Source organism: Gymnoscopelus microlampas (genome assembly GCF_963454915.1).
Source record: "Gymnoscopelus microlampas genome assembly, chromosome: 11".
Classification (NCBI taxonomy): domain Eukaryota; kingdom Metazoa; phylum Chordata; class Actinopteri; order Myctophiformes; family Myctophidae; genus Gymnoscopelus; species Gymnoscopelus microlampas.
The window spans coordinates 22,749,879-22,777,154 of NC_139948.1; the positions used below are offsets into that span (position 1 = coordinate 22,749,879).

Sequence of the window (27,276 nt, forward strand, 5' to 3'; positions counted from 1 at the left end):
AGGGGCATGGGCGCTGATGATGCGGAGGAGAGGACACGCCCCCCAGCGCCCCCTCTTACTTCCACACCATCACCCTCCTCTAATGCTCCCTTACTTATACCCACACAAGGTACACCCTAGTCCTACTACACTCCTCCACTCCACCCAGGGGGACCCTCTGGAGGAACCGGGACCTCTAGATGACATTGACTTCTAAGGCATTTGACATTGAGGAGCAGTATCTCTTAGTATTTGAGAAACTGAAATAAACTAATAAAGCTACTTTTTAATTTACATCCACCCAGCAATACATATTTTCAGACAAAAAATGGTTTGTGACGAGCGAGAAAAGTGGGTGTGGCTGTCCTTCTGTCAAGGAGTAGTTTTGGTGCAAAACAAATGCTTGCCATTGATCCAGAGTCATGAAAACTCTAGTTCTCACAAGCTACTTAAGGGTAAGGCAGGATTAACCATTTAACATTTTCATTGATAAGGTTTTGGGTACCCCAACTTTCAGCAGTTGTCACAGGTTCCCCTAGGGGAGTTGAATTTAAATTTTTGGAAATGTGTTACGAGATACCTTTAATGTCTTGGTAAGGAAGTTTCCAGATTTTTTAAATATTCCTAGACTATTGTGTCTGTCTATGATTCACACAGGAGAGGGTTGCAAATGACTTTTATAGCACCTGACACTTCAAACTCACTCAGTCTCATCCTGTTAACAATCCTGTATAATTCGAAAAAAATGCCTATATACAGCATACCCAAAGTAAATTGATTGTTGTTCTTGAACCATTTGGAATAAATGCATGGGCATGGTCTCATTTTGAAGGTAACACTTCAAGTTTCTCCCCAGAATCAACTCTATACGCAACTGACATTGAGTTATACAAGTTTGAACTTACTGGAATAGAAGGTTTTGAATTCTCGCCTAAATATTTTCTATAAATAGATGCCTTTATAACACTGCTATTATCATATATGAGCTGGAAAACACAATGTGGTATGAAGCCTTACCTAGCCCATGACCATAAAACATTTGATTCTGTGGAAAATGAAGGGAATAAAATGGTCATGATTCACCTGTAGCCTGGATGGCTTGATTCTAGGCTTAAAATAATTGATATAAATATTTTTTGGAAATCTCTATGGGAAGAATTAATGGCCTTTTTTTTTTGTGGAACCACAAAATGGCCAAAATACTGCTATGCCCTATGGGGGTTTCTGTGGGGTTCTTGATGGGAAAAAGTGGTTTGGACTATATATCACGTATCACTTTTCCCTGAAGTAAGAACATAATTTTTGTGGAAATGTTTCATACTGGTGCAGTAGAATTCAACTTTTAACAAGTCGCTGCAGCTTTGTGAATGTTTTTTGTTTGTGTCGGACTTCGGCGTTGATTGTAGCGTCGGTTTTGATACTACTTTGGAATAGTTCATTTTAATCACAAGACTTGTACCTTTAAAATGATATTTAGACAGAGGTCCTGCTGGCGGGACCGTGGATTGTTACTACGATTTGAGAAATTGAAATAAACTAATAAAGCTACTTTTTAATTTACATGCACCCAGAAATATTTATTTCACGATAAGAAAAAAAGTATAATGCAAAAAAAAAAAAAACGTTTTGCAACAAGCTGGAAAAAGAGTGTCAGTTTTTGTGCAAAACAAATGCTCGCATTGGTTTCAAAATCATGAAAAACCCCTAGTTTGACCCCTCACACGCTACTTAAGGCAGAATAATCTTTCTTCCCGAATATGGTTGCAGGCACCCCAGCTTTCACGGACTCTCCTAGAGGAGTTTAATTTCAATGTTTTGGAATGTATTACTAGACACCTTTACAAACACATTTTGTGAAGAAATATCTTGGTATGGAATTTATTCCATGGTTATTTTTCCCTGACTATTAGAACAGTGGGGTTGCTAATGTGGATCCACATACTGTATAGGTCAGTGGTTTGTATTCAAAAGCTGAAATCTCTTACTCTGACCTTCTAACTAAATACTAAATAATAATGATAATACATTAATAATAATATAAATGGATGCAATTATCCAATATATCCGTTCTAGGTCATCTTTATTTCCTCAAGTAAAAACATTATGAAGTGAATTCTTTGTTATCACTGCATACATATTCTTTCTTAACTCTTGCAGCTCTTTTAAAGTTCAGTTCCTTCAGCTAGCCTGGGCCTATGTCGTGTGTGTGTGTGTGTGTGTGTGTGTGTGTGTGTGTGTGTGTGTGTGTGTGTGTGTGTGCGCGTGCACACCAAGGGGCAAGGCTTGGATATTTACGATGAGGCCAACACGGAAGCTTATGAATGGCCAGAGTGGCGCTGTTTTACCCTGCGCCGACCTGAAGTGTCAGAAAGAATTTATTTTAGCGCAAGTGAATGGGTTTTTGACAAACTTTAGACTAGATTTTCTTACCGTAATAAAAATTGTCATAAATTCTATATGCTTCCAGTTGCTAGTTTAAAGTCTCCTTTCAATCATCATGATATGCGTTTTGCTAAATTATGGTCCCATTTATTCTAAAATTGACGATAAAGTAGGCTATGCTCCAGGAGGGGCGGGATGATTTGATTGACAACCTACACAACCAATAGCATTCATTCCCCGGCCCCGCTCTTGATTGACAAGCTACCCAACCAATAGCATTTTTGGGGGTGTTTTCCGGTTCGCTGGTCACGTGTCTGGTCTCAACCAATAGCGTTTGAGTTCCGGCGTGGCCAACTGTATATATTACCGATGGAGGAATGCATGTTCCTGAACTATCGGCTTCATTTTCGTTCTGTAGAAAGCAGGGGAGTGGCTTTGTCCATTCTTTTTTACAGTCTATGGTGCACACGTGCGTGCGCCCGTGCATTGTGTGTACATTTGTGTGTACATTTAGGCAGCTACTCTGTACCAAACTATTGTAATGGCATTCTGTACTGTATATGGAACAATAATATGAGAAATCAATTGCAGGTCATCATTTTTGACAGTGTACCCTGAGATTTTTTATACTGTGATGTGTGATGTTAATTGAATATGCATGTGAATTAATCAAGTTAACCATCGCATACTTTTCAGGACGCAACCATTAGACTGAGAAATTAATTTTCTTTCCAAAATGTGACCAGACTAGTGACAGCATAACAGTTACTGTACGCCATTTTCAATCAAATAAAATAGAAATTCAGAATGACAAGCATTTTAGAAGGACTAAGATTTTATCTGTGACAAGGTCACGGTCAGGGTTTTATTTATTTGTCATTTATTTTAGAGTAAAGGACTAAAGCTGCAATACAAAACACATAAGCAATACATTACAAAAGGACAGTGTATATAGTGAAAAAGAAGAAGGAAGCAAGCACTCATGAGACGAGTTTTCGATGTTTCAAAGTACAGGGTGCTTTTCGGCCCAGAGGCCTTCCTCAGCGTATAGTCACTGACTATACGCTGAGGAAGGCCTCTGGGCTGAAACGTCCGGTTTGACGCTGCTTGCTGGGGAGCTATGACCTAAATAAATAAGAGCCTAAAAGGACTTAAGTGAGTGCTGGTATTCCTTTCTATGAACAGTGTATATAGTGACACATGTGCAAACATTTGACAAGTTAGCTGAGGTACACATTCACATTCATTAATCACAGTCATTTATACTAATTTATACAGGCCTACCTATTTTGCCTGGTGTCATATTTTGGTAATTTTGTGATGGAGACTGACGCGGGTCCACCAAGTAAACATGCAGAAAGCTTTGTTGAGCTTTTCCAAAGTCAGACAAATATAATTTCAGTGTTTCAGATCAAGTACTTCATTTTATTACAGTAATATATATTTGTATTTTTGTATTTTTACTTAGGAACATGATATGGAACATGGGGAAAATATATATGCTATATATGATTATGATAATGATATGTGTTTTGTGTTCTGCCATTGTGTGAGTGTGAAAATAAATGGTGGAAAGTCATATAAGTCATATAACAACAGTTTACAAATACGTTCATATATTTAAGTGGAGACAGTAAATACATACCTGCATATATAAATACACATACATACATACATACATACATACATACATACATACATACATACATACATACATACTCACACAAAGACCACTTATGTACAGTCGACTGGCGTTTTTTTGGGCTTGTTTCTAAAGTGCAGTTGCTTATTTTGGGCTTGTTAACTAATGTTGTTTAAACCAGTGGTTCTCAAATATTGTTAAGGACCCCCAAATGAATATACATTTGTAGACCCAACCCAACCATTTTGTGGTTTTGAAAATATCCCTAAATTCCCAAGATTCTTTGAAAACGAACAGCTCTATAGCTCACAACGCGTTGCATCGTGATGCGTTGTGAGCTTGTAGATCGGCTACTATTTCTTTTTTTTTAAAGCTAAATGTATTAGGTTAGAGCGGTCGCTTCTTTTGGGCTTGTTTTCATAGACCTAGTTGCTTATTTCTCTCGCACAATCTGGCAACACTAGCTCAGCCTCTGACGTCAGAGTAATCAGGAAATACAACAGTATCCATGGTGTGTGAGGATTGGGGAACAGCTTTCTACAGAGACTTGTTTTTGAGTGGAAGGTAAAACCAATGTTTAAAAGCTAGCCTGTTAGCATGCACTAACTATCTATAATCTAAAACTAGACTGGCTATATGGCTATTAGCCAGTATTAGCGTTAGAAGAACGCTCTGGACCAGGGCTATTTCATGGCTATAAAGCCTTAGATCAAGACTATCGTAGATGCATTTGATCGATTTTTATATTTTAACCAGTAAACTTTCACCAGTAAAGCCCGTACTTCTCCGTACATGTACAAAACAAATATATAAGGTGTTTACCCGATTGTCCTAAACATTGACTAGCTGTCCGGAGTGTTTGTGCAATGTATTAGTCCGTATTTTTCAATAGATATGTGTTTTAATCCCGTCTGTGTCGGATTCTGTCGGAAATTGGGCGGTAGTGAGGGAGCGCATCTGGTGAAAGCCGGTATTACACTCAATGTAAACAAGAAAGTAAACGAGGGGAAATGGCGTTCGACCACAGACGGGATTAAAACACATATCTATTGAAAAATATGGACTAATACATTGCACAAAGACTCCGGACCTCTAGCTAACACTTGGGGCAACCAGGTAAACACTTAAAATGTACTCAAAGTACCAAAACATGGTACTCATTATTATACAGAATCAATGTCCCATTTCACAAGTATAAAAATAAAATGTATACAAATCTTTTGAAATTGGCAGATCTTCAGTGAGCTGTGAGAGGATGCATGATAATAACCCCGTAGAGCTAATATAACAGGGATTACACAGCAGCGCCTCTATGTAAACTTGCAAGTATTTAGTGATGTAATGATTACACGGTTGGTTGGATTGAGTGACAGATTAATTGATCGTCTGGACCTGTTTTTGTCAGTAGCCATGGCGACAGATTCCTCCCTCCTCGGTTCTGAGTTGGAGTATGAGCAACAAGAGGAGCTCTACCAGCAGTTGCTTTTACAGGTAGGTAGTGTTACATCATTCGTTGGTTGCAGGTTAGAGCAGTGGTTCTCAAGGGTCCGGGGACCCGTAGGGGTCCCTGAAGGGATTCCAGGGGCCCCCAGCTAAATTTGTAAATATAGCATCATAATCAGTTAGATCACTTTAACTCTATTTTATACTTAGTTTATGAAAAAATAGCCAATCTACAGTACACAGGTTGCGAGCTAGTAGATCTGCAATTTTCTTCTTTTTTTTTTAAAAGAAAGAAATGTGGAATAGTTTGCCTGCATCACCAATGATAAGCTAAGAAGCTATACATGGACAAGGCGTAGTGTCATCAGCGTGTCATAGCTGGGGGCGGAGTCAGCGTTGGGGGAAAACATTGATTCACTCTCGTTAGTGACAATGGAAGTTAAGTGATTTTCAACACATATTTTTTCAAAGAATAGCCATTTTTAAATTAATTGCAATGTCTTACATTGATTCCTTGTTGCCAATGGGCAAAGAACGATACATTCGAAAATTAAACGGCATCGGAATGTATTGTCCTTATATTACCAGAAAGACTCCCTAATCGGGAGATAAGCGACCGTAGGTCACATGTATACAGAAGAGGGCTGTAACGGCGATTGTTACGGCATTTTATGTGAGCTGCAGTGGCAGGGGGTCCTCCACTGGGGGCGCCACCACTTTTGCATCCGTTCTGGAGCACCAGGAGTGGGTGGTCCCCGGGAATGCCCCGTGAGCAGCCCCGTTGGGGTGGTCATTTGGTAATTTGTCCACATGTGCTCATTTTTTACACTTGGGGGTCCCCGAGGCAGCTGGGGGTCCTTGGAGGGTGTAGTTTCGCAGGTAAGGAGTGTGTGTGCAAAATGTGGCATGGATCGGGGCAATGGGTGCGGAGATATGAGCAGGGCAAAAGTGTGACGTGTGTGACGGAGTGACGGAGTGACGGACGGACACCTGGAGCAGCTTTCTGTAGTAAGTGCGACCTACGGTCGCAATTAAGGACTGGACAGATAATCCAACACAACGGCCGCCGGTTGCGTACCAAGACATCTACAGCTATCTGAGTCGCTTGGTAAGAAGTTAGCACCGCAGCGCTTCGACATTGTAGCTCGTTGGTTTCTATGAGACAAACTCAATATTTTCCTCCATGCTAAAACTGGATGGGACGTTTGTGGGCGTTCCTGTCTATCTCTGTGTGTATGTATGACTGAGATGATGAGCTGTGATTGGTGTAGCTAAGTAGCATCAGCTTAGCTGTGCAGTTCGCTGTGATTGGTCTACTTTTGTGGGGACTGTGATTGGTGTAGCAGTGTCAGCTGCTGTGGGTAGTTCGCTATGATTTGTCTATCATTGTTGTGACACAGTCTACTCTACTTGGTCTCTCCTTTCTGTTTTAGACAATGGGAAAGATACAAAGTGAGAATCCAGACTCCACAGTGATCCGACCACATCCTGGTGAGTGTTTCCCACGGCCACTCTTAATATGTGTTTAAGCACGTTGGTCTGCTTTCTTGAACATAACCTGCTCCGATTATGTGGTTAGGTGGACAGCATAGAGTAAGTCACCATGGCATTGTACTCCGGTAAAATAACCCCGAAAACCCAGAATTAAAAACCTGAACCCCAAATCCTGCTTTGTAGTACAGGCCTCTAGTCTCACTCACAGTCTTCTGAAAGATCTCTGTGTCTTTACCTTCTCTCCATCTCATTGTCTCTGTCTCACCCCTCCCCGCTCATTCTTTTTCTCTTTCGCTTTCTCTGTCTTTCTCAGGTATATGTGTCAAGACCCTGTCCCAGGCAGATCAGCAGAAGATCTTCGTCAACATCTGTCAATCAGCCTCAGTCCCTCCCCCTCCGGAACTCTCAAGGGAAGAGCTTATGGAACTCCTCCAATCAGAAGACCCCGCCAGCTACCGAGTTCCCATGAGCCTTGGCGAGCCGCACACAGAGATCGACAACTGTGAGTTGTTGTGGTGGGTTCCAGGGGATCCCCCAGCAAAATGAGTTAATATTGCATCAAAATCAGTTTAACCACTTTAGCCGATGTGTATATATACGTATTATACATGTGTGTATATATACAAAAATTACATATCAATTGGGGTCCTTGACATGAAAAGGTTTTAGAACCACTGCTCAACTTGCACAATGGATGCATTAATTTTGGAACAGGTGCAATTGTTGTCACAGATTTTGGATTTAAATGCAAAGCTTACATGCAAAGCTCACAATGCGTCGCCTTGCGAGTTGCGACTAGGGATGGAGCTCGAAAAAAACGAGTCCAGCCCGGTTCTGAATTTATCGAGACCCGGGTATCAATAAGCTTTGGGCTTGGCGAGCCTGATATCGAGTATTATAGCGGCCCGTGACGTCTGAACAATCAAAACCACAGGCGATCAAGAAATAAATCTAATCACCCACGCTGGCACAAACATGTGGGTCTAAAAGTGTATTGATCCCTGCTAACCAGCACTGTCCGGGGAAACACATACATCGCTTCTTTAAGGGGAGCGTAAGGTTCCATTTTGTTCCATTTGTACGGGTGGTTGCGTTGTTGGGTTTACATGTGCGGTGGAACAACGGCCGTTACGAGTGAAACGCTCAAAAGTTTCACTCGTTCTCTGTCTCCGTTGACAATTTTACTAATCCAAATGATAATAATCCGTTTAGGAAACTCTAAAATCTCCCTGCGAATGAATGACTAGTGTCACCTAGCGTGACATATTCAATGTGCGCTGTCTTCTCAGTCTATCGTTGCCGAAAATGGCAGCTCTACAAGCTCACAACGTGGTGCGAACAGACGCGTTGTGAGCTTGGAGATCGGCTATGTTTGGTGCGTGACACCGTTGTACGATGAAGCATAAATTACGCTTTTAAAGTGACAGTACACACATTAACCAGTTTCTTCAATATTATTTTCCAAAAGTAAAATGGTCACTTGCCTTCTGTCTGTTCGAAAAGTACTGTATTTGAAGGCCCTAGTAAAATGTAGTGCAAGTGATATATTTTGTCTAAAACAAAGACAAAAGAATAGAAAAAATAAATATGCAATTGTTTATAAAGAGCTGAATGGAGACTTTATAGTAATTATTACAGTAGGCATACTATTCATAATATAAAGCCATTTAACACTTATTTCACATTAATGAATGGTTGTTTTAATGATAGGCAAACATATTTCTTACTTTAGTCATCCTCATTTAATGTTAGATGGTGGTCAGCCACAAACAGTCACAACTAGGGATGGCCAAATGGAGACATTTTATTAACCGATTACCGTTAGGCCTTAACGATTAATTAATCGATAACCGTTAAGAAACATTTTAGCATATTTAAATATACAATTTCAGAAAACTTGTAATACGATAAATCATTGTCTTCATGTAAGTAATCAACTGGGGAAGTTTCATTATGATAACCATTTTTGAAATTTCGATTTTTTTTCCCACCTGTCCTGTACATATGGGGAAAATAACAAAATGTGTGATAAATATGAAAAGGCTGCTCCTGTGGAAAGGTTATCATATATTTATTTACTTATATTGACCCTATAAACAATTTAATATAGGTATGGTTTTGCCCACTCTTTCGATAATCATTGCTCAATTTTGGGGCTCTGGCTCATGGACTATATAGTGGACGTTTAAGCTCTACTCACTCTCAAAGGGAAGGTCTCAAATCGAAATGACATTAATTTGGATTTCAACATTAAGGTCATTTGGGGTTAGGGTATCCAAAAGGCTTCTCTCTTAAGCAATGTATTGTCCAGATCACCTCTTCTGGGGACAGGCACTTTTTCAATACCTATATAGTGGAGAGCAGAAATAGAATGATCTGCCTCAAGAAAGTGCTATGCAACAGGGTATAGCTACCACTATCTAACATAACGTACCGTCAACTAGGCCTAACCTTAAAAAGCAACATAATTGCTGATGTTTTGTGCTCTATAGGCACAATTGTGCAATTAATTGTGTACTTTTGTGACATATGTTTACACTAACTGCAGCTTCCCCCTTAGATCCCTATGGCACAGTGGTGAGCTGTGGATTTTTGAACTATGGGTGCTCTATTTTATGACGTCACGTGCGCGCGCGGGCACGTGCGTGCGCAGGCATGTGCACATGGCCACTCAGCTCAGTGCTAGTTGAAATACTGTATTCAACATGTGATTATTAATGTATTTATATTTCTTATTATTTTGTTGCTTTGTTAATTTGTTGTTTTTATTTTTGTTTCAATTAATTAATTATTTTATTTTCCTTTTAGTTTTATATAAAAGCCCTTTACATAGATTCACCCACATAAAATAATCAGTCAACTTGTCTTTACTTGAATTACTTTTTTTTTAAGACTTACATTGCTTTCAAAACAGTGGTTTTTAAGGTTGAGGCCATTGTTTAAGGTGCTAAAAACGGCTCGCCCCTGAAGGTGCGTTGTTGTGTTAATTATTGACGGCTTGCGGGCGGCTGACGTGTGTGCTCGCGAGTGCATGTGGAGCACGCACGAGCCCCCAGCCCCAACAGTGTCAGAACTAAGGGTGCGCCGCACCCCCTACAGCTCAGCCCTGCTATGGCATGTAATTAAGTATAGCTTATAGGCTTGCCTAGTCTTGCTGCATGGGTTACAGTAAGTGTGCTGTGGCTTTCATTTGGGAAAGGAATACATTAATCATCCCCGCAGGGTATGGGAATGATAATGCATGAGATAGATAAACAGAGAAAACTCTGCAGAGTTGTGCCAGAAAACTTTAGAGGCTGGTTAATCGAGACAGTATTGTTAAAAGTTTAATTGTGATTCTCAGCTGTATCAGTACTTTTGCACAGACTTGGTGAGTTACCAAAGATAATGTATTGTAAGCCTGTAAAGTCCAATTAGAATAGAAGTACCGTAAACTTAAAACTTTTAAAGCGGCTCAGGGTCGTCTGAGTTGAAATGCAGATGTTACATAACATGTTGACAAGGGGAGTGCGAGGAGAGGAAACATGATAACAGTCCCAGACCCATGATTTAAGGGTAGGGAAGTGTGTAGTTGACATAAAGGTTAGGGGCAGAATCACAGGTTTAAATGTACAAGGAAACACAATCACTTCTACACAATCTCTCTGTTCAAGTGTCAGATTATAATCTCCAAATAGACTATATGGAGATGTTGCGTTACATGTTGACAGTACTAATTGCCCCCAAGAGAAGAGAGAGAAGAGGAAACATGAGATGAATTTACTATATCTCGTCAATCACAGCATAAGAATGGTCTGGCATTAATATGTGGCAACTGAAAACAATCATTTAAATTGTGTCATGTGCATTCCATGACAGTTGACACCCTTAAATATTCTTGGTTTAGAGACCTCACCCCTAAAGTTAATGACATGGATAAGTGGAATACAGCCAAGAAGAGAAACCTCTCAGACGTTGAGAGATTGGTACTCTTAATGTCCACTCGAACCAACTTGTTATATTTAGCAACCTAAAAAGTGGCATTAACACTCGTGTGTGTCTAAGCTGTCAGCCTGAACGATATTGAGATTTTGAAGTCGATTATCTTTGCTCATGAAGCTCTCAGAAGGTTCCCCTTCCATGACCTTTCCTAAATATTCAAGCCAAATGGTCTCGTTTTTTTAATCAATTTGAAACGTTTTCTACATATGAAATTAGGCATATCATACCATCCCGGACGTTAATTTGCGGCTAAATCGACCGCTCTCACCCTTTCTCCCACATGCAGAAGGTCTTCACACCTCCAGACCACCTGGAGATGCGAGATGTTTAAAATAACTCTAACCCGTCCCGAACTCATAAACCTAACCTCTAAATGTTCATTTGTCTGAGCAATGTGCGCTGCTGTGTAACTGTGATCTGTATACTACTCTCAAGCCAGACTATACAAAGAAGATCATGGGTGACAAATATGGGGTCATCCCTATGTTCCCCGGGTTCTATGTTCCCCCACTAAGGTTAGGGTTAGGGTTAGATTAGGTCCTATATTCCCCGTTCTCCCTAGGAAAGCGGGGAACATAGGACCCGGGGAACATAGGTACGGTCCCACAAATATGTTAGATAGGTGTACATAGACACATCTCTGACACTCTCTCTCTCTCTTTCGTAATCTTTTTCTCGTAATCTTTCTCTCGCTCAGGTTCCCAGGGTTGTACAGCCTATGATGTCGTCATCAACCAAGAGTTCTTCCAGAAGTGCCAGGTGCATATTTGTGTCTTGATATTTGTACAAGTATCTAGGCTAATATATACAACTTGCTAAATATTGCTCTGTTTCAGCTCGCTGTTTGTGTTAGGGCCCTACACACTGCCCGACATTTGAAATGGAGTAAACAGATAGTTAAGCATTGCACGAGTTTCTCTCTTGAAGTCGGGCTATCTATATCGGTGTGGTTCTCGCACGATTGATTGGTCGGCGACAGGGGCTCACTCATTACAAGATATTTCACCACGATGTGATCCCGACCCAATACATACATTTGTTTTTATTCCAAACGTCTCACGAAAACGTGAAAGGCTCCCGTGATATATGCGCGAGACCGAGACAGGACGCTAATGATTGACATTAAATCATTCTCTATGTCTCTCTCTCTCTCTCTCTCTCTCTCTCTCTCTCTCTCTCTCTCTCTCTCTCTCTCTCTCTCTCTCTCTCTCTCTCTCTCTCTCTCTCTCTCTCTCTCTCTCTCTCTCTCTCTCTCTCTCTCTCTGAAACAAACGTTTCTAAAAGTCAACCACGGTACAATTCAGAAGCAGTGTTGCTGTGTCCGCTTATTATAAGCAAGTTGCTTGTAAAAAATATGGGTGGTTGCGTTTTTTTTATAGCGTATTTCCAAAGCGTAGTTGCTTATTAGTGTGGTTGCCCAACAGGGCAACCAGACTATAGTACTCTATACTCTTTATTTCTTTATTTATTTATAGATAAACTTTTTTTCAGACGCATCTCCTCCCACAGTTTTTATCCCCCAATGTTGTGCCATATATCAAAATGACCGTCTAAATCGGGAATCGTGCGCTTGTATAGGGCTTAGAGATTGGTTGAATAGTTTAATTGATATTAATTTATTAGTGCCATTAAATGTCCCCATTCACTTTAATGGAAAAGTGAAAAAACTCAAATTCAAGTATTTTTTTCTCAGAAACCGTAAGAGCTAGAGTTATCAGATTTGGAGGGATAATTCATAATATTGTCCGAAATTATTGAAAAAAATATCACACCATTCGGCCTCATGGTGGCGCTATAACAGCCCCCTTTACGTTTTGGCCTGTAACTCTTGAACCGTAGGTCCGAAAATCAAAATTTCTTTTCACCTGGATTCCTTGGGTCACTACGCATCTCCCCATATAGGCCACGCCCATTTGCGTCAGGATAGATTTTTTGATATTGATTTATTTCTGCATTAAATTTCCCCATCCACTTTAATGGGAATTGCAAAAACTCCCATTCAAGTATTTTTTTCTCAAAAACTGTAAAAGCTATAGTTACCACATTTGGAGGGGAGGTTCATAATTTTCTCCGAAATTATTAAAAAAATTATCACACCATACGGCCTCATGGTGGCACTATAACAGCCCCCTTTACCTTTTGGCCTATAACTCTTGAACCGTAGGTCGTAAAATCAAAATTTCTTTTTCCCTGGATTCCTTGGGTCACGACGCATCTTCCCATATAGGCCACGCCCATTTGCGTCAGGATAGATTTTCCGCCATTTTGAATTTTCTTCAAAACACACTTTTTGCTCCTTTTCCTTCAATTTTTTTCCAAATCTCACACAAATCGGTACACGTGATCTATGGACCCATGCGATAAACCTATCCAAGCGGAATTTTGATAGTCCGTACCGTCCGTCCGTAAATGGCTTCCAAAGTTAGCGGGAGGGGCCCGTTTTACCAAAAATGCCAGAAATCACGAACGAAACGTCCGGTCAATCCCTAATTCTAATCACATGTCGAGGGTGGTTTACTCAACAAATTCCCAAAAGCATTTCCACTTTGACCCATAGGGGGCGCCACAAATGCGCAAAATGTAACCGTTTGATGCAAAAACATTATTTCGGGGTGGATCGATCCTTTCAAAATGAAACGCAAGCGATCTCATGAGAGACGTGACAATGTAATTGGCGCAGCCTCCGACGTTATTCCTCCCGGCCTATTCCTCGAGTCCCGGCGGCCGCGACCCGCGACCGGCGTCGGCGCAACCACACTCTGCAATTTCCCCGGAATTGCGACGCGTCTAGTTTATTTATTTATTTATAGATAAACTTTTTTTCAGACGCATCTCCTCCCACAGTTTTTATCCCCTAATGTTGTGCCATATATCAAAATGACCGTCTTGAACGGGAATCGTGCGCTTGTATAGGGCTAAGAGATTGGTTGAATAGTTTAATTGATATTAATTTATTAGCGCCATTAAATGTCCCCATCCACTTTAATGGAAAAGTGAAAAAACTCAAATTCAAGTATTTTTTTCTCAGAAACCGTAAGAGCTAGAGTTATCAGATTTGGAGGGATAATTCATAATATTGTCCGAAATTATTGAAAAGAATATCACACCATTCGGCCTCATGGTGGCGCTATAACAGCCCCCTTTACGTTTTGGCCTGTAACTCTTGAACCGTAGGTCCTACAATCAAAAATTCTTTTCACCTGGATTCCTTGGGTCACTACGCATCTCCCCATATAGGCCACGCCCATTTGCGTCAGGATAGATTTTTTGATATTGATTTATTTCTGCATTAAATTTCCCCATTCACTTTAATGGGAATTGCAAAAACTCCCATTCAAGTATTTTTTTCTCGGAAACCGTAAGGGCTACAGTTACAAGATTTGGAGGGGAGGTTAATAGTTTTTTGCGAAATTATTATGAAAATAATCACACCAGTCGGCCACATGGTGGCGCTATAACAGCCCACTTTACCTTTTGGCCTATAACTCTTGAACCGTAGGTCGTAAAATCAAAATTTCTTTTTCCCTGGATTCCTTGGGTCACTACGCATCTCCCCATATAGGCCACGCCCATTTGCGTCAGGATAGATTTTCCGCCATTTTGAATTCTCTTCAAAACACACTTTTTGCTCCTTTTCCTAAATTTTTTTTCCAAATCTCACACAAATCGGTACACATGATCTCTGAGCCCATGCGGTAAACATATCCAAACGGCATTTTCATAGACCTTACCGTTCGTCCGTAAATGGCTTCCAAAGTTAGCGGGAGGGGCCCGTTTTACCAAAAATGCCAGAAATCACGAACGAAACGTCCGGTCAATCCCAAATTCAAATCACATGTCGAGGGTGGTTTACTCAACAAATTCCCAAAAGCATTTCCACTTTGACCCATAGGGGGCGCCACAAATGCGCAAAATGTAACCGTTTGATGCAAAAACATTATTTCGGGGTGGATTGATCCTTTCAAAATGAAACGCAAGCGATCTCATGAGAGACGTGACAATGTAATTGGCGCAGCCTCCGACGTTATTCCTCCCGGCCTATTCCTCGAGTCCCGGCGGCCGCGACCCGCGACCGGCGTCGGCGCAACCACACTCTGCAATTTCCCCGGAATTGCGACGCGTCTAGTTTGGCCTTGTTTCTTAATGTTGTTTTTTTTCTTTTGAAATAGCTGCGACGCGTTGTGAGCTTGTAGATCGGCTATTCTATTTGTATATAGGTTTAAAGTGCTCATGCGGCCTAGTCGCTTTTGTTGGGCTTGTTTTCATAGACCTGGCAATACTGTTCAGAGATACGTACGTGCGACACACACACACACACACACACACACACACACACACACACACACACACACACACACACACACACACACACACACACACACACACACACACACACACACACACACACACACACACAGCTCTCTCTCTCTCTGTCTGCAAGCCCTATTCCTCTCAAATAATAAACAGCCCCATCGCCAAGCAGGCTTGCTCACTCTCTCAATCTGTTTTATAATGTTTAACTTAATACAGGACTGTCTGGACGGTAATATTGCGGTTCTATCCGGGAGGACTGTAATGTGCTCTCATTGGCTGTAGCGTGGCTCTAGATCGGGTCCGACAGCCCCAAATATCCAACATGCTAGAACTTTAAAACTCGTCGGGAACCCCTCGCCGACCGCACTTTATCGGGGTGGATCTTCTCGGAGTACCTTACACAATGCGCGATCAACACCTCGCCGAGGAACGCCCGATCTTGACTGAGATCGTGGTTTTGTCGGCGATCACCAAAAAATATCCCGACAGTGAAATCGGGTCAAATATCATACAGTGTGTAGGGGTCTTTAGGCAGTTTGTCTGTGTGGAGGAGAAGGTGCCATGTGTATCCTTAGGTGCCATGAACTATCAATCCATTTACATTTGTTTCCCTGTAAATTAATTGTAATTTGTGGATTAAGTGTGTGTGTGTGTGTGTGTGTGTGTGTGTGTGTGTGTGTGTGTGTGTGTGTGTGTGTGTGTGTGTGTGTGTGTGTGTGTGTGTGTGTGTGTGTGTGTGTGTGTGTGTGTGTGTGTGTGTGTGTGTGTGTGTGTGTGTGTGTGTTCGTTCCAGAAAGATACTCTGTTTCAGCAGTTCCTCATTCTAGTCTCCTTAGAGGGATTAGAGAATAAATACAACCTGGAGCTCAGCAGAGGTAGGACTCGTGTGCATGTGCTTGAGACAGTTTGTTTAAACCTAATGGGGGGATCACAGCTGAGACGCTTCACTACAGGCGCAGAATAGATGATTACAGAACGCCTTGGCAAGAGCAGCACCTCTGGCTAAACAGTGTGGTGTACTTGTGGAGTGGACGCGCGACTGTAACAGGGTAATCAAATGATGAATCACTGGAAAAGATTCAAGCAGAGTCTTGAGTATAACCTCAAACTTTCATTTGCATTTGACATTGTCCCACCGTTCCTACCATATCTACCGCCATCAAAACAGGACGTTTGAGAATATTTAGACTTTTATGTGTGCGACAGTTTGGGTAGGGGTACTGTACATACAATAAGGTAGTGCAGTGCAAACACTGACAGTTTACTGAAGGACCAGCAGAGTCATAATACAACAACAATCACAAGCACCTGGACACCCAGATGATTAGATAAAGACACACATGTAACCATGACAACGACATGCCCAATCACATTCCTGGCGGTGTCTAAACACCACTTGAAAAACACGACACGCTGTGCAATTGAAGAATGCACAGCGATGCATTTCTAGCGACGGATCTCAGTCTGATGCTTACTGTAAATCGCTCTGGATTAAGAGCGTCTGCTAAATGCCTAAATTGTAAATTGTGATCGTCCCCTGAGGTATGACTCTGATACAGTACGATTAATAAAACTAATAATGATAAACTTTATTTGTATAGTACTTTTCAAAACAGTGTTACAAACTGCTTCATACATAAAATACACAACACAACATTGAGATGGATTAAAAAAACATGGTACATTTTGTAAATTAAAATGAGGAGGAATAAGCATTAAAAGCGACTTTATTAAAGTGTGTTTTAAGAAGAAATGTAAAACAAGGCATGGACTCAACGGGTATCAAGAAGACTCACCTCAAAACCAACTCACCTCAGAGGTAGGAATACTCACCCCGGAAGACTCACCTCAGAGGTAGGAATACTCACCCCCAAGATTTTCGGGGGGTAGGAACACTCACCCCACGACCTGAGAAAACTCACCTCGGAAGACTCACCTCAGAGGTAATACTCACCCCAATGTTTAAAAAAAGGTAAAAAGGTAGATCTACCGGCTTGTGAGCTTTCCATTTTCACAGAATGCTTTCATAATGTGAGCTTTCCATTTTCACAGAATGCTTTCATAATGATGTTTAATCCATATCTGGATTAATCCATATCTGGATTAAATTCTTTCTTTGAAGGTATAGAATTAATAAAGTGCTTTAAATAGTGCTTTAAATACAAGGTAGATTTCATCAGAAAAGGTAAAAAGGTAGATCTACCGGCTTGTGAGCTTTCCATTTTCACAGAATGCTTTCATAATGTGAGCTTTCCATTTTCACAGAATGAATGAAAGGTAGATTTCACCAGAAAAGTGAACAAGGAATGCAAATAGCATGGTCATTTGCTATGTGTCTCCAGCTCCACACCTTGCCCCATCCACCTATTAGATATCAAACAATGAATGATTAAGTGGAATGGGATATTAGTGTTAAGTGGTCAACCCCCCTCCTCCCCTTCACTCCTGTGCCCCCATCAAACAAACAAACAAACAAAGGTAGGAACCCAGAGAAATGAACATTCCAATGTCAATTTATGTTGTTAAATTACATTTAGCTAATTAAAGTGCTTTAAATACAAGGTAGATTTCATCAGAAAAGTGAACATTCCAATGTGTATAATGCAAACAAATACTTACTTAACAAAGAAAAATGAAGAAAAACTCCAGTGAAGGTAAAACACAGGTATAATGTTTTGTTTTCTGTGTGAACACATTTGTGAGAAAAGCTTTTGGTAAGCATTATTGAACTTTAGTTACTTTAGTTACTATTAGATATACATTTCACTATTGTAAGCATTATTGAACTTTAGTTACTATTAGATATACATATATATATATATATATATATGTGAGCCTTTTTTAACACATCGACTGCCTAGATCGAGTTAACTCGATAATAGTAATCCAGCGCTCGACTGCCTAGATCGAGTTATCTCGATATTAGGTATTTTCATTGGTTTCATCTGTGATCGCGCGGGTCTGTTTACTTTTCATCATCACTTTCGTTTTCCGCCTACGTCACACTCACCCGAAGCCGGATGTAAAAAAAAAATTTCGTTTCCGGGTCACATCGTTTTTCTCCGGTCATTTTCGTCCAGAATAGAGAAAACCCCTTTTTTGGACACGCTATAAAATACAAAGGGAAAGCTCCCCTTTTATTTTCTTTGGTCCGGGTGACGATCAGGCATCGTCGTCGTGTATCACATCGTATCACAAGCCGATCAGAGATTGTCGAGGACTATCACATCCGGTTCATGTTGTTTTGACTGTTTGAGCCTGGAGGGAGGGGGGGGGCGAGTCAGCGAGTCATCGAGGGTGTCATTTTGCTGCGCTCTGCTGGTCGATCGTCGTATGTGTTCAAAACCATGGCCTGAGAAACTTAAATGCATTTAAATGCAGAAAATAGAGAAAACAAAAAAACACGCAAATCGCTGGCAGCCAAGGGGGTAAATTTGGAATAAACTCTGGCAGTCAATGTGTTAAACATACAGACTTGGTGTAGAGGGGAAAGGTTAAACCCACCCACAAAACAAAAACTCACTGTACATTACACCATTGAGTTTTTCTGGGTGAGTTTTCCTACCCCCGGGGTGAGTGTTCCGAGGTGAGTTTTCTCAGGTCCTGAGGTGAGTTTACCCACCCCCCGGGGTGACTGTTCCTACCCCCAAGGTGAGTATTCCTTTTTCAGTTGAGGTGAGTTTGTCTTGAGGTGAGTCTTCTTGTATTCACTCAACGAGACTGATAGGGTAGGGTTATGTCTTGATTAAAGCCAGTTGTGTGCGCGTGCGTGTTTGTGCGTGTCTGCCTATGTTCTGTGCAGATTGGAAGATTCTGAAGAACAGGAAGTTCCTTGGTTCCGTGAACGAGCAGAACATCCGCACCAAGAGCCGACCTGTTATACAAGAACTACCTGCACAGTAGGTCCTTCTCTCTGTTTTTTTAGCCTAGCTAGTGGCAGGGCTCAAGGCTGGGTATGTCTGTCGCTTGGTGTGTCCATCTTCAAAACTACTGGATTGCCATGGAACAGAGACCACCCTTGTTTCTTTTTTTGATAAAAAAGTTTGATCATGCAGTAGTACAGTATATCGGTGTGCTTCACAGTGTTTTCCATTAATCAACTACACCAGTGTTTTCCAAACAGTGGGTCGGGTCCCGACCTATAAATATCCCTTTTCTTACGTTTCTCTTCAAAATAATTGTAATAATTGTAATAGTCTGAATGGTGATGATATATATTAGATGTGGTGGGACACACAAAGTGTCCTGGAAATGTCTTTGAATATTATTAAGAAATGGTGTGATCCCTGTTCATGTATTTTCAACATTATTTTGTGTCCTTAAGTCCTCTTATATTGGAAAGACAGTTGGAGAGTGGAATGACCCAACAGGACCTGAGCGCATTCAGTTGTGCGCTCTCCCCTTGTTCCATTTGGCTTGCAGTCATTGTGCAAGCGTAAACACAGAGGCCCTCATTTATCAAACTTGCTCAGACTGAAAAACGAGCATACGCCGAGATCTCTTTTCAGGATTTATCATTCCATCGTCATTTTGATTTGAGCGTACGGCCCGCTCAAATCTCACCTCAGGTCTCCAGGACGTGTACGTGGATATCATGTATCCACTCCAAAATGTATATCTAACACACAAAGAAATGATCCCTGTGAAAATATAACATTTTGTAACGCCTAAATATTTCCAAGTGACATAATGACAAGTATTTCAAATCAAGCTATTAAAACAATCTATATTTGCAATGTTATACGTTAGGTGCTTAATCATTCACCCATTTAAAAGTGCTTTAACAGTCATTCAGATCTATACAATTGCAGATCTGGCTCAGTTAAGACCTAGGCCGAGCGCTTACATGCGAGAGGATTTTTGGGAGTCGGGACCGGCGCCGCTGTAATCTTTTCATGGAAAGTGAGGTCTCCATTAATGTTTACGCATTCATCAATCACTCCATAAACGTTAACATAAACGCAGATTATGACCGCCTTGCCAGGCTATCTCTCGTAAACATGGTCCACTCAAGCAGACATTGCACACTGCTTGGTAATGGGTTAAATGAATATACAAAACGTATTCCATTAATGACGATGTGATTGGTGTCATTCATGTACTATTTGACAAAGATTTTACCATCACAGAATGCATGATAATCCCATTGGCAAACGCTGTAGGACTGCAGTGTCCACAGTGTGCCAAAATGCAAGTGTGTGTGTGTGAGGACACAGAGATGATAGGCAGTGAGGCGGGGAAGTTGCTTTTTTTTAATTGGCTTTCCATGGTTTTTTTTGGTCGCATTCCAGTTGTCGTAAAATCGGGGCGTTATTATATGGTGATCGGTTGCAGCCGCCAGATTAATCGGCACACCGTCCATTCTTATGCTCTGATTGGCAGGATACGACCCTTTGATAAATCACTGGTGAGCCCCGTCGTAAAATGATTCCTGGGCTCGAATTTAAGCTGGTTTCTACGTTCCATTGATAAATGAGGGCCAGGGTGCTGTATAATCTCAGAGCGCATGATGAATAGGTCAAAGCCAATTCAAATCCAATAAATCCAATAAAAATCAAGTACCATAAGATCTTATCATAAGATATTTAATTAAAGTCAGACACACGCACGCACGCACGCACGCACGCACGCACGCACGCACGCACGCACGCACGCACGCACGCACGCACACACACACACACACACACACACACACACACACACACACACACACACACACACACACACACACACACACACACACACACACACACACACACACACACACACAGACTATTCTCACTGATTATCTGTTTGTGATGCTGCTGAGGTCTCAGTGTATCTGTATGAATGACCCAAAGACAAAGTGTGTGTGTGTGTGTGTGTGTGAATGGAAAGCTACTCTATTCATTATTACTCAAACACAAACATCAATCCTATGTTCCAGGAATTAAGCATAAGATAAGATTTATTGCACACCATTCCGATGTGCAATTATCTACAACCTCACAAGTCATACTCACACATTCCTTGTGTGCTGCTAGAGTGTGTGAGTAAAAACAGTGGTATTTGAAAATTGCGAGTCAGGGTAAACAGGATGTTGTGTAACAGTGTCTCACACTGTAGATGCAGATCTCCACCAAGAAAGACCTACTGTAGAAATATTTCCAGGACTCATTGGAAAGTTAGAACCTTTGGTGGTGCTAGAGGCCATGGTCAATACAAATCAATACATTGCTTCCTGTTAGGAGTATAATTGTGTACAGCAAATGTCATGGCAATCCAACCATTACTTTCTGAGATGCCTCCAAAAATGCACGTTTGGCATTGTCTGGTGTTGCCTTTCACACATTTGGCACGCGACAGAAGAAGGGCTGGTTTTAGATGAAGATGATAAAGGGGAAGGCCGGAAAGTTTTTGCTACTACTTTCTAGGAACTTCTACATTCCTACTCCTTTTTAGAACATGGAAATATAATTACTGATGGTGTTATGATATATTTGCCGCCAATCTTATTTATTGTCTCCGCCAGGCTGAAAGGCCTGGCGAGAGAGTATGTTTTACCCCCTGTCCGTCCGTCCGTGTGTCCGTCCGTCCGTCCGTCCGTGTGTCCTGTCCTGTCCTGTCCGTGTGTTAGCAGCTAATCTCCGGCACCGTTGGCCCGGTCGCTGCGAAACTGTGCACACACACTCCCTGGATGCCAATTCAGAACCTCTGCCCCACATTTTTCACATGGGCCTGTTATAGCGCCACCAGGAGGCCGATTTGTGCGAAACCCATTTACTCCTACAGATTTTATCCAAACATCATGCAACTCGGTACACAGTATCTCTATAGTCATGTGATCAAGACGGATCTGTCCGATATTTCATATTCCATCCAGATTGGCTAAGGTTGGCTTCCAAAGTTTGCAGGATTGGTCCGTTTTGAACAAAATGTCTCAAATCATGAACACAGTGTGCAATTTCCGTGAAAACTTGCACGCACATTCCCACTAGGCCGAGGAAGAAATGACACCCTTTTCACATTGGCCTGTTATAGCGCCACCAGCAGGTCTAATGTACCGAAACACATTTTTGCAACGAAATGCCTCAAATCATGAATGCACACACATTCCAACTAGCCCGAGAAAGAAATGGCACCCTTTTCACATTGGCTTATTATAGCGCCACCAGGTGGCCACAACAACATAACCTGTGCTCCGAGGAGCACTTTTTCTAGTTCTATTTCCTTTTGTCTTATTTAAAAAAAGAAAGAAAAATTAAATAAGGAAATGAATGAAATGAATTAACTGCATTCTCACATAACTGTAAATAGTCTGTTTGATTATGTGAGGGGCAGTGTCTGGGTAGTGGCACGTGTTAGCTACTCCCACTTAGCAGCATGCAAGGATCAAATGCGATCTTTTTCTATTAATTTACTTCCACAGAGCATGACCGATGAATTTAGCTGACATGTAGTCTCACATTGATGCACTGATGCAAAAACACAAACAACACACACCGTTCCTGCCATAGCAGGCCTAAATTGCCACTCTCCATTCCCTGCGATTCAATACATTTAATAGAGCATTTTAACCATTAAGACCGGGAACGCATCTGTGTAATTTTCAGATTTCTTTGGCTATTCAAAAAAGGCAGATCTACAAGCTTATAGCGCCGAGCTATATGCTTGTAGATCTACTCTTTTGTTTTTAAATCGTGGAAAATGTGTGCAAATCTTTTGAATCTTTAAATATATATCTGTGATTCTGTGCTACATATCGTTTTGGGTGGTCCTTGACATCGACAAGTTGGAGTACCACTGATATAGCAACATACTGTTAGGATTTAGAAAACATTTTTAGATGTATTTGGCAGCGGACCCCCATATCAAAATTTTTTTGTAGGGACCCCCCAGAAGCAAAGATTTCAGTTACAAATCTACAAGCTCATAGCGCTATTTTTGAATAGCCTAAGTATAAAATAATGGTCCAAGTGGCTACACAGATGCGTTCCCGGTTTTAACGGGTTAACCGAGCAGTCCCTGATTAGGCGAGTTTAATTGTTGTTAGAATACAGCCATGTCAAGTAACACTGTGATCGTTGTGATAAGTACTGAATGACCTTTGACAAATATAGTTTGTTCATATGTCTTATTGTCTCCACTTCCCAGGGTCACTTCTCCTGCCCTGGCAAAAAGGTAACCTCTCCTCGATCCAAATATCAAAGCCCCATTTTCAACCTGCTCCCTTGTCTTCCCTTTATTTCTCTGTCTTGTCCTCTCTCTACCCCCACTCATCATTATGTTCTTGCTCTTCTCCCTGTTTGTCACTCCACCCAGACCTGAATTCACTTTGTTAGTAGAGCCCCCTGTTGGTGAACCAGAGTACCTCATTGCTGAGATACAACTGCCAGGGGTGGTAAGAGACACACGCACGCACGCACACACGCACACACGTGCTACATACACAAGCAATCGATACACACACACACACACACACACACACACACATGCAATCGAGACAAAAAAGTGTTTGTTTCTTCCCGAGGCCCCACTCTACAGGAGTGGATAGTGAATGACATTTCAGTATGTCACTATGCAGGAGTGGATACATATAGAAAATCACATTACAGTATATCACTCTACAGGAGTGGATACATATAGAAAATCACATTACAGTATGTCACTATACAGAAGTGGATACATATAGAAAATCACATTACAGTATGTCACTATACAGAAGTGGATACATATAGTAAATCATATTACAGTATGTCACTATACAGGAGTGGATACATAGTAAATCACATTACAGCATGTCACTATACAAGAGTGGATACATAGTAAATCACATTCAGCATGTCACTATACAGGAGTGGATACATAGTAAATCACATTCAGCATGTCACTATACAGGAGTGGATACATAGTAAATCACATTCAGCATGTCACTATACAGGAGTGGATACATAGTAAATCACATTCAGCATGTCACTATACAGGAGTGGATACATAGTAAATCATATTACAGTATGTCACTATACAGGAGTGGATACATAGTAAATCACAATCAGCATGTCACTATACAGGAGTGGATACATAGTAAATCACATTCAGCATGTCACTATACAGGAGTGGATACATAGTAAATCACATTCAGCATGTCACTATACAGGAGTGGATACATAGTAAATCACAATCAGCATGTCACTATACAGGAGTGGATACATAGTAAATCACATTACAGCATGTCGTGGAAATGAAAATGTTTTCTCTCAGTCGTCAAAAAGATGGGTTCTAGCCTTCTAGAGGTGCAACAGTTAATCAAACTAATTGATTTATTAGATTATAAAAAAGAATATACAATAATATAAAATAATACAAAGTATGTTTGAATTAAAGTGTTCAAATGTAATACCCCCCCCAATAAAGAAATATTAATCTCACACACATTCACTAATGCACGCACTCTCACACACCCAATGTACATGCATACACACACGTTACGAATTATTTCCATGGATGTCGTCTAAATTATTTTGCCTCTCTTCTTGTCCTCCCCTTCCTCACCTTTCTTCTCTTCCATTATTTCACCTTTCCTGCACCACTCCTTTTTTTCCATCTCTTTCTGATCAATTTTCTCTCCTCTCCAGTCTTCATGTAGTTCTCTGGTCCTGGATGTAGGTGAGGATCGTCTTGTTCTATCAGCTCGTCCATCTCTCTTCCACCTGGACATCTTCCACCCTCTCCTCATTGACCAGGAGAACAGCCTGGCCCAGTACAACACACACACACAGGTTAGCACGCACCCACATACACACACAAACAAACAAACATGTCACAAAGTCACCAATACACACATACTGTACAACAGCATTCGCAACTCTAAGAACGAACTATACCCCCTTCCTCAAGTACAATAGAAGGAAGACTGATCCGGTAAATCACCCAACCTTACAGGGGGGAAAAGGGCTGTGTATTGTTTTGGGTGTCATTTTTAGATATGTATTTGGCTGCGGACCCCCATCTCCAAATCAAAAAAGGAAAGATTTGAGTTACAAATGTTCGCTTTAAAAAAACATATTTTCAAAAATAGCAGATCTACAATCAGGAAAGAGTACCAATTTATCCACTTGAATTTTATGGTGTTCCAGTTAAATTTTGTCATTTATTTATTTGTGTCATGACTTCCATTTTCACTTATTTAATCTGTATCCAGTGTGAGCTCTCTTTACTGATTGGATACAATTGGTATCCCGACCTGAAAATAAATGTGATGTTTAATAAAGAGCTGGAGAGACATGGAGAACAAACACACTATAGCTGTAGGTGCTATCAGAATATAGAGCTATTTAACACTTATTTTAACCAAAGAATATCACTTATCCTACCTTTTATTAAACTTTGTTTATATAAACTTTATGTTTGTCACATCATGTTACATAAAAAGGCAAATCTAATTTAAGAACAGAATAAATAGACAATAAACATGACACGTGCAAAAAGTGCAGTGTAAAATAAATAAAAACATTGAGAATCAACAATAACTTCAACATCAAAATTATGGAAAGGCCTTTTGACAAAAGCAAGCAATAACATGAAGTTGAACATCAACATACATGAAACAGTAGGTGTCTTATCTAAGTGTAGTTACACCACCTCCAACCACTGCAGATGTACTATTTATATTGTTTTAACATACTCTACCATACCGATGGGTAAAAAAAAAACATCATCTCATTCATTAAAATAAATCCTGGGTTGTAAAACTGTACAATGTTGGGCAAACTGTTCAGACATCATCTGATATCTTCTTTCTATCAATCACTTCTCTCTTTGTCTTTCAGATTCTGACAGTTACCATGCCGGTTGTGTCTTCATGAGGTCTGGTTATTTATTAGTATTAGGTTGTTAACTTGTCATGGAAATAAAAGTGATTTCTTTTGTATGAAAGAAAAGCCTCTGTGTATGTTTGTTTAAAGTTTGCATTTAATAACGGTATAATATTAGCATCAGCGGTCCTGTTATCCACTGTGAAGCCTGACTTATACTTCTAGCAATGTGTTATGAGCTTGAAGATCTTCTACAAGTGGAGTATACATTTACAAGTGGTGTAAGCATAACCTATCCACAATCCAAATGTCTCTGTATGTTGAGGGAATGGAAAGATAAACACAGTGTATGGGGTAGTGATTCTGTGCATGTGTTAAACATGTTTAATAACGTGTTCCTTCCACGCGATACGTCTTAACCAGGGAACCTCCTCCCTGTCGGGTGATAAGAAGCAGCTTGCTAGCTCTCATGCATTGAAGGAGGCATGAGCTCGGCTCTAGGCTCTCCCTAGGCTGGCAGAGGGAGTGTAGCGCCCAGGATTACATAGGGAATTGGCACTGGGTGAAAAAAATGTGTTACAAAATTGTAGGATAAAAAATATAGTGGAAAAAAAAGCCCAAAAATAAATCTTAAAAAAAGAAATAAAAAGATTGCTATGCATCCCATGTCTTTACATCCCACTGTTACTCAAGCAATGGTCCATGTGGTATAATTAGGCCTGCAGGTGGTCCATGGGAAAATATTTTAAAATGTAAATGGATGAATTAAATACCTTTTGTTAAATGTATTAAAATATATTTAAATAAAATGTCATAAGTCCATCAAATGTAAGATTTTTTTTTTTGTATAGGCGTGGTGTGGGAGAAAAAGCTTGAAATGATTACATAATGACTGTTAAGGGCTTGATTTCATTCGTTTAACGATACTACGGCAACAAATGATATCAAGTGAAGGCATTATTTAACTGAAATGGTTAAAGTGGTCCAGAGCTATTAAAAAAAAGTTGAGAACCACTGATCTCTTCCTATCCCACGGTTACCCTTATTCCATTCTTTTACTTTATCAGCAGTAATTTTGGTAAATTATGGTCCCATTTATTTTAAAATTTACGATAAAATAGGTTATGCTCTAGGAGGGGTCGGATGATTTGATTGACAAGCTACACAACCAATAACATTCATTCCCCGCCCCTGCTCTTGACTGACAAGCTACCCAACCAATAATGGTCTGGATTGCACAGGATATGA

At 40.7% G+C, this 27,276-nt stretch overlaps 1 protein-coding gene across 2 annotated transcripts; it reads left to right on the forward strand.

Moving 5' to 3' along the window:
* Positions 1-4,500: 4,500 nt before the first annotated feature.
* pih1d1 (PIH1 domain containing 1) lies at positions 4,501-26,154 on the forward strand. Of its 2 annotated transcripts, none has more exons than XM_084072412.1 (11): positions 4,501-4,567; positions 5,412-5,494; positions 6,880-6,937; positions 7,254-7,442; positions 11,619-11,680; positions 16,029-16,110; positions 19,038-19,134; positions 23,369-23,395; positions 23,537-23,615; positions 24,850-24,993; positions 26,044-26,154. In XM_084072412.1, exons 2-11 carry the CDS (start codon positions 5,414-5,416, stop codon positions 26,077-26,079), a joined length of 855 nt encoding a protein of 284 aa, XP_083928538.1. In that variant the 5' UTR covers positions 4,501-4,567; positions 5,412-5,413; the 3' UTR covers positions 26,080-26,154. The 2 variants fall into 2 exon arrangements, with proteins under 2 accessions (XP_083928538.1, XP_083928539.1); XM_084072413.1 differs by having other exon boundaries at positions 4,513-4,567; positions 5,409-5,494.
* The last annotated feature ends 1,122 nt before the right edge of the window (positions 26,155-27,276 follow it).

What these genes read in the sequence shown, in the direction of transcription:
- pih1d1 (XM_084072412.1), top strand. Translation starts at nt 5,414, where the DNA reads ATGGCGACAGATTCCTCCCTCCTCGGTTCTGAGTTGGAGTATGAGCAA. An exon ending in ACCAGCAGTTGCTTTTACAG is followed by an intron (nt 5,495 to 6,879) that starts GTAGGTAGTGTT and finishes TTTCTGTTTTAG; the next exon opens with ACAATGGGAAAGATACAAAG. An exon ending in ATACAAGAACTACCTGCACA is followed by an intron (nt 19,135 to 23,368) that starts GTAGGTCCTTCT and finishes TCCACTTCCCAG; the next exon opens with GGTCACTTCTCCTGCCCTGG.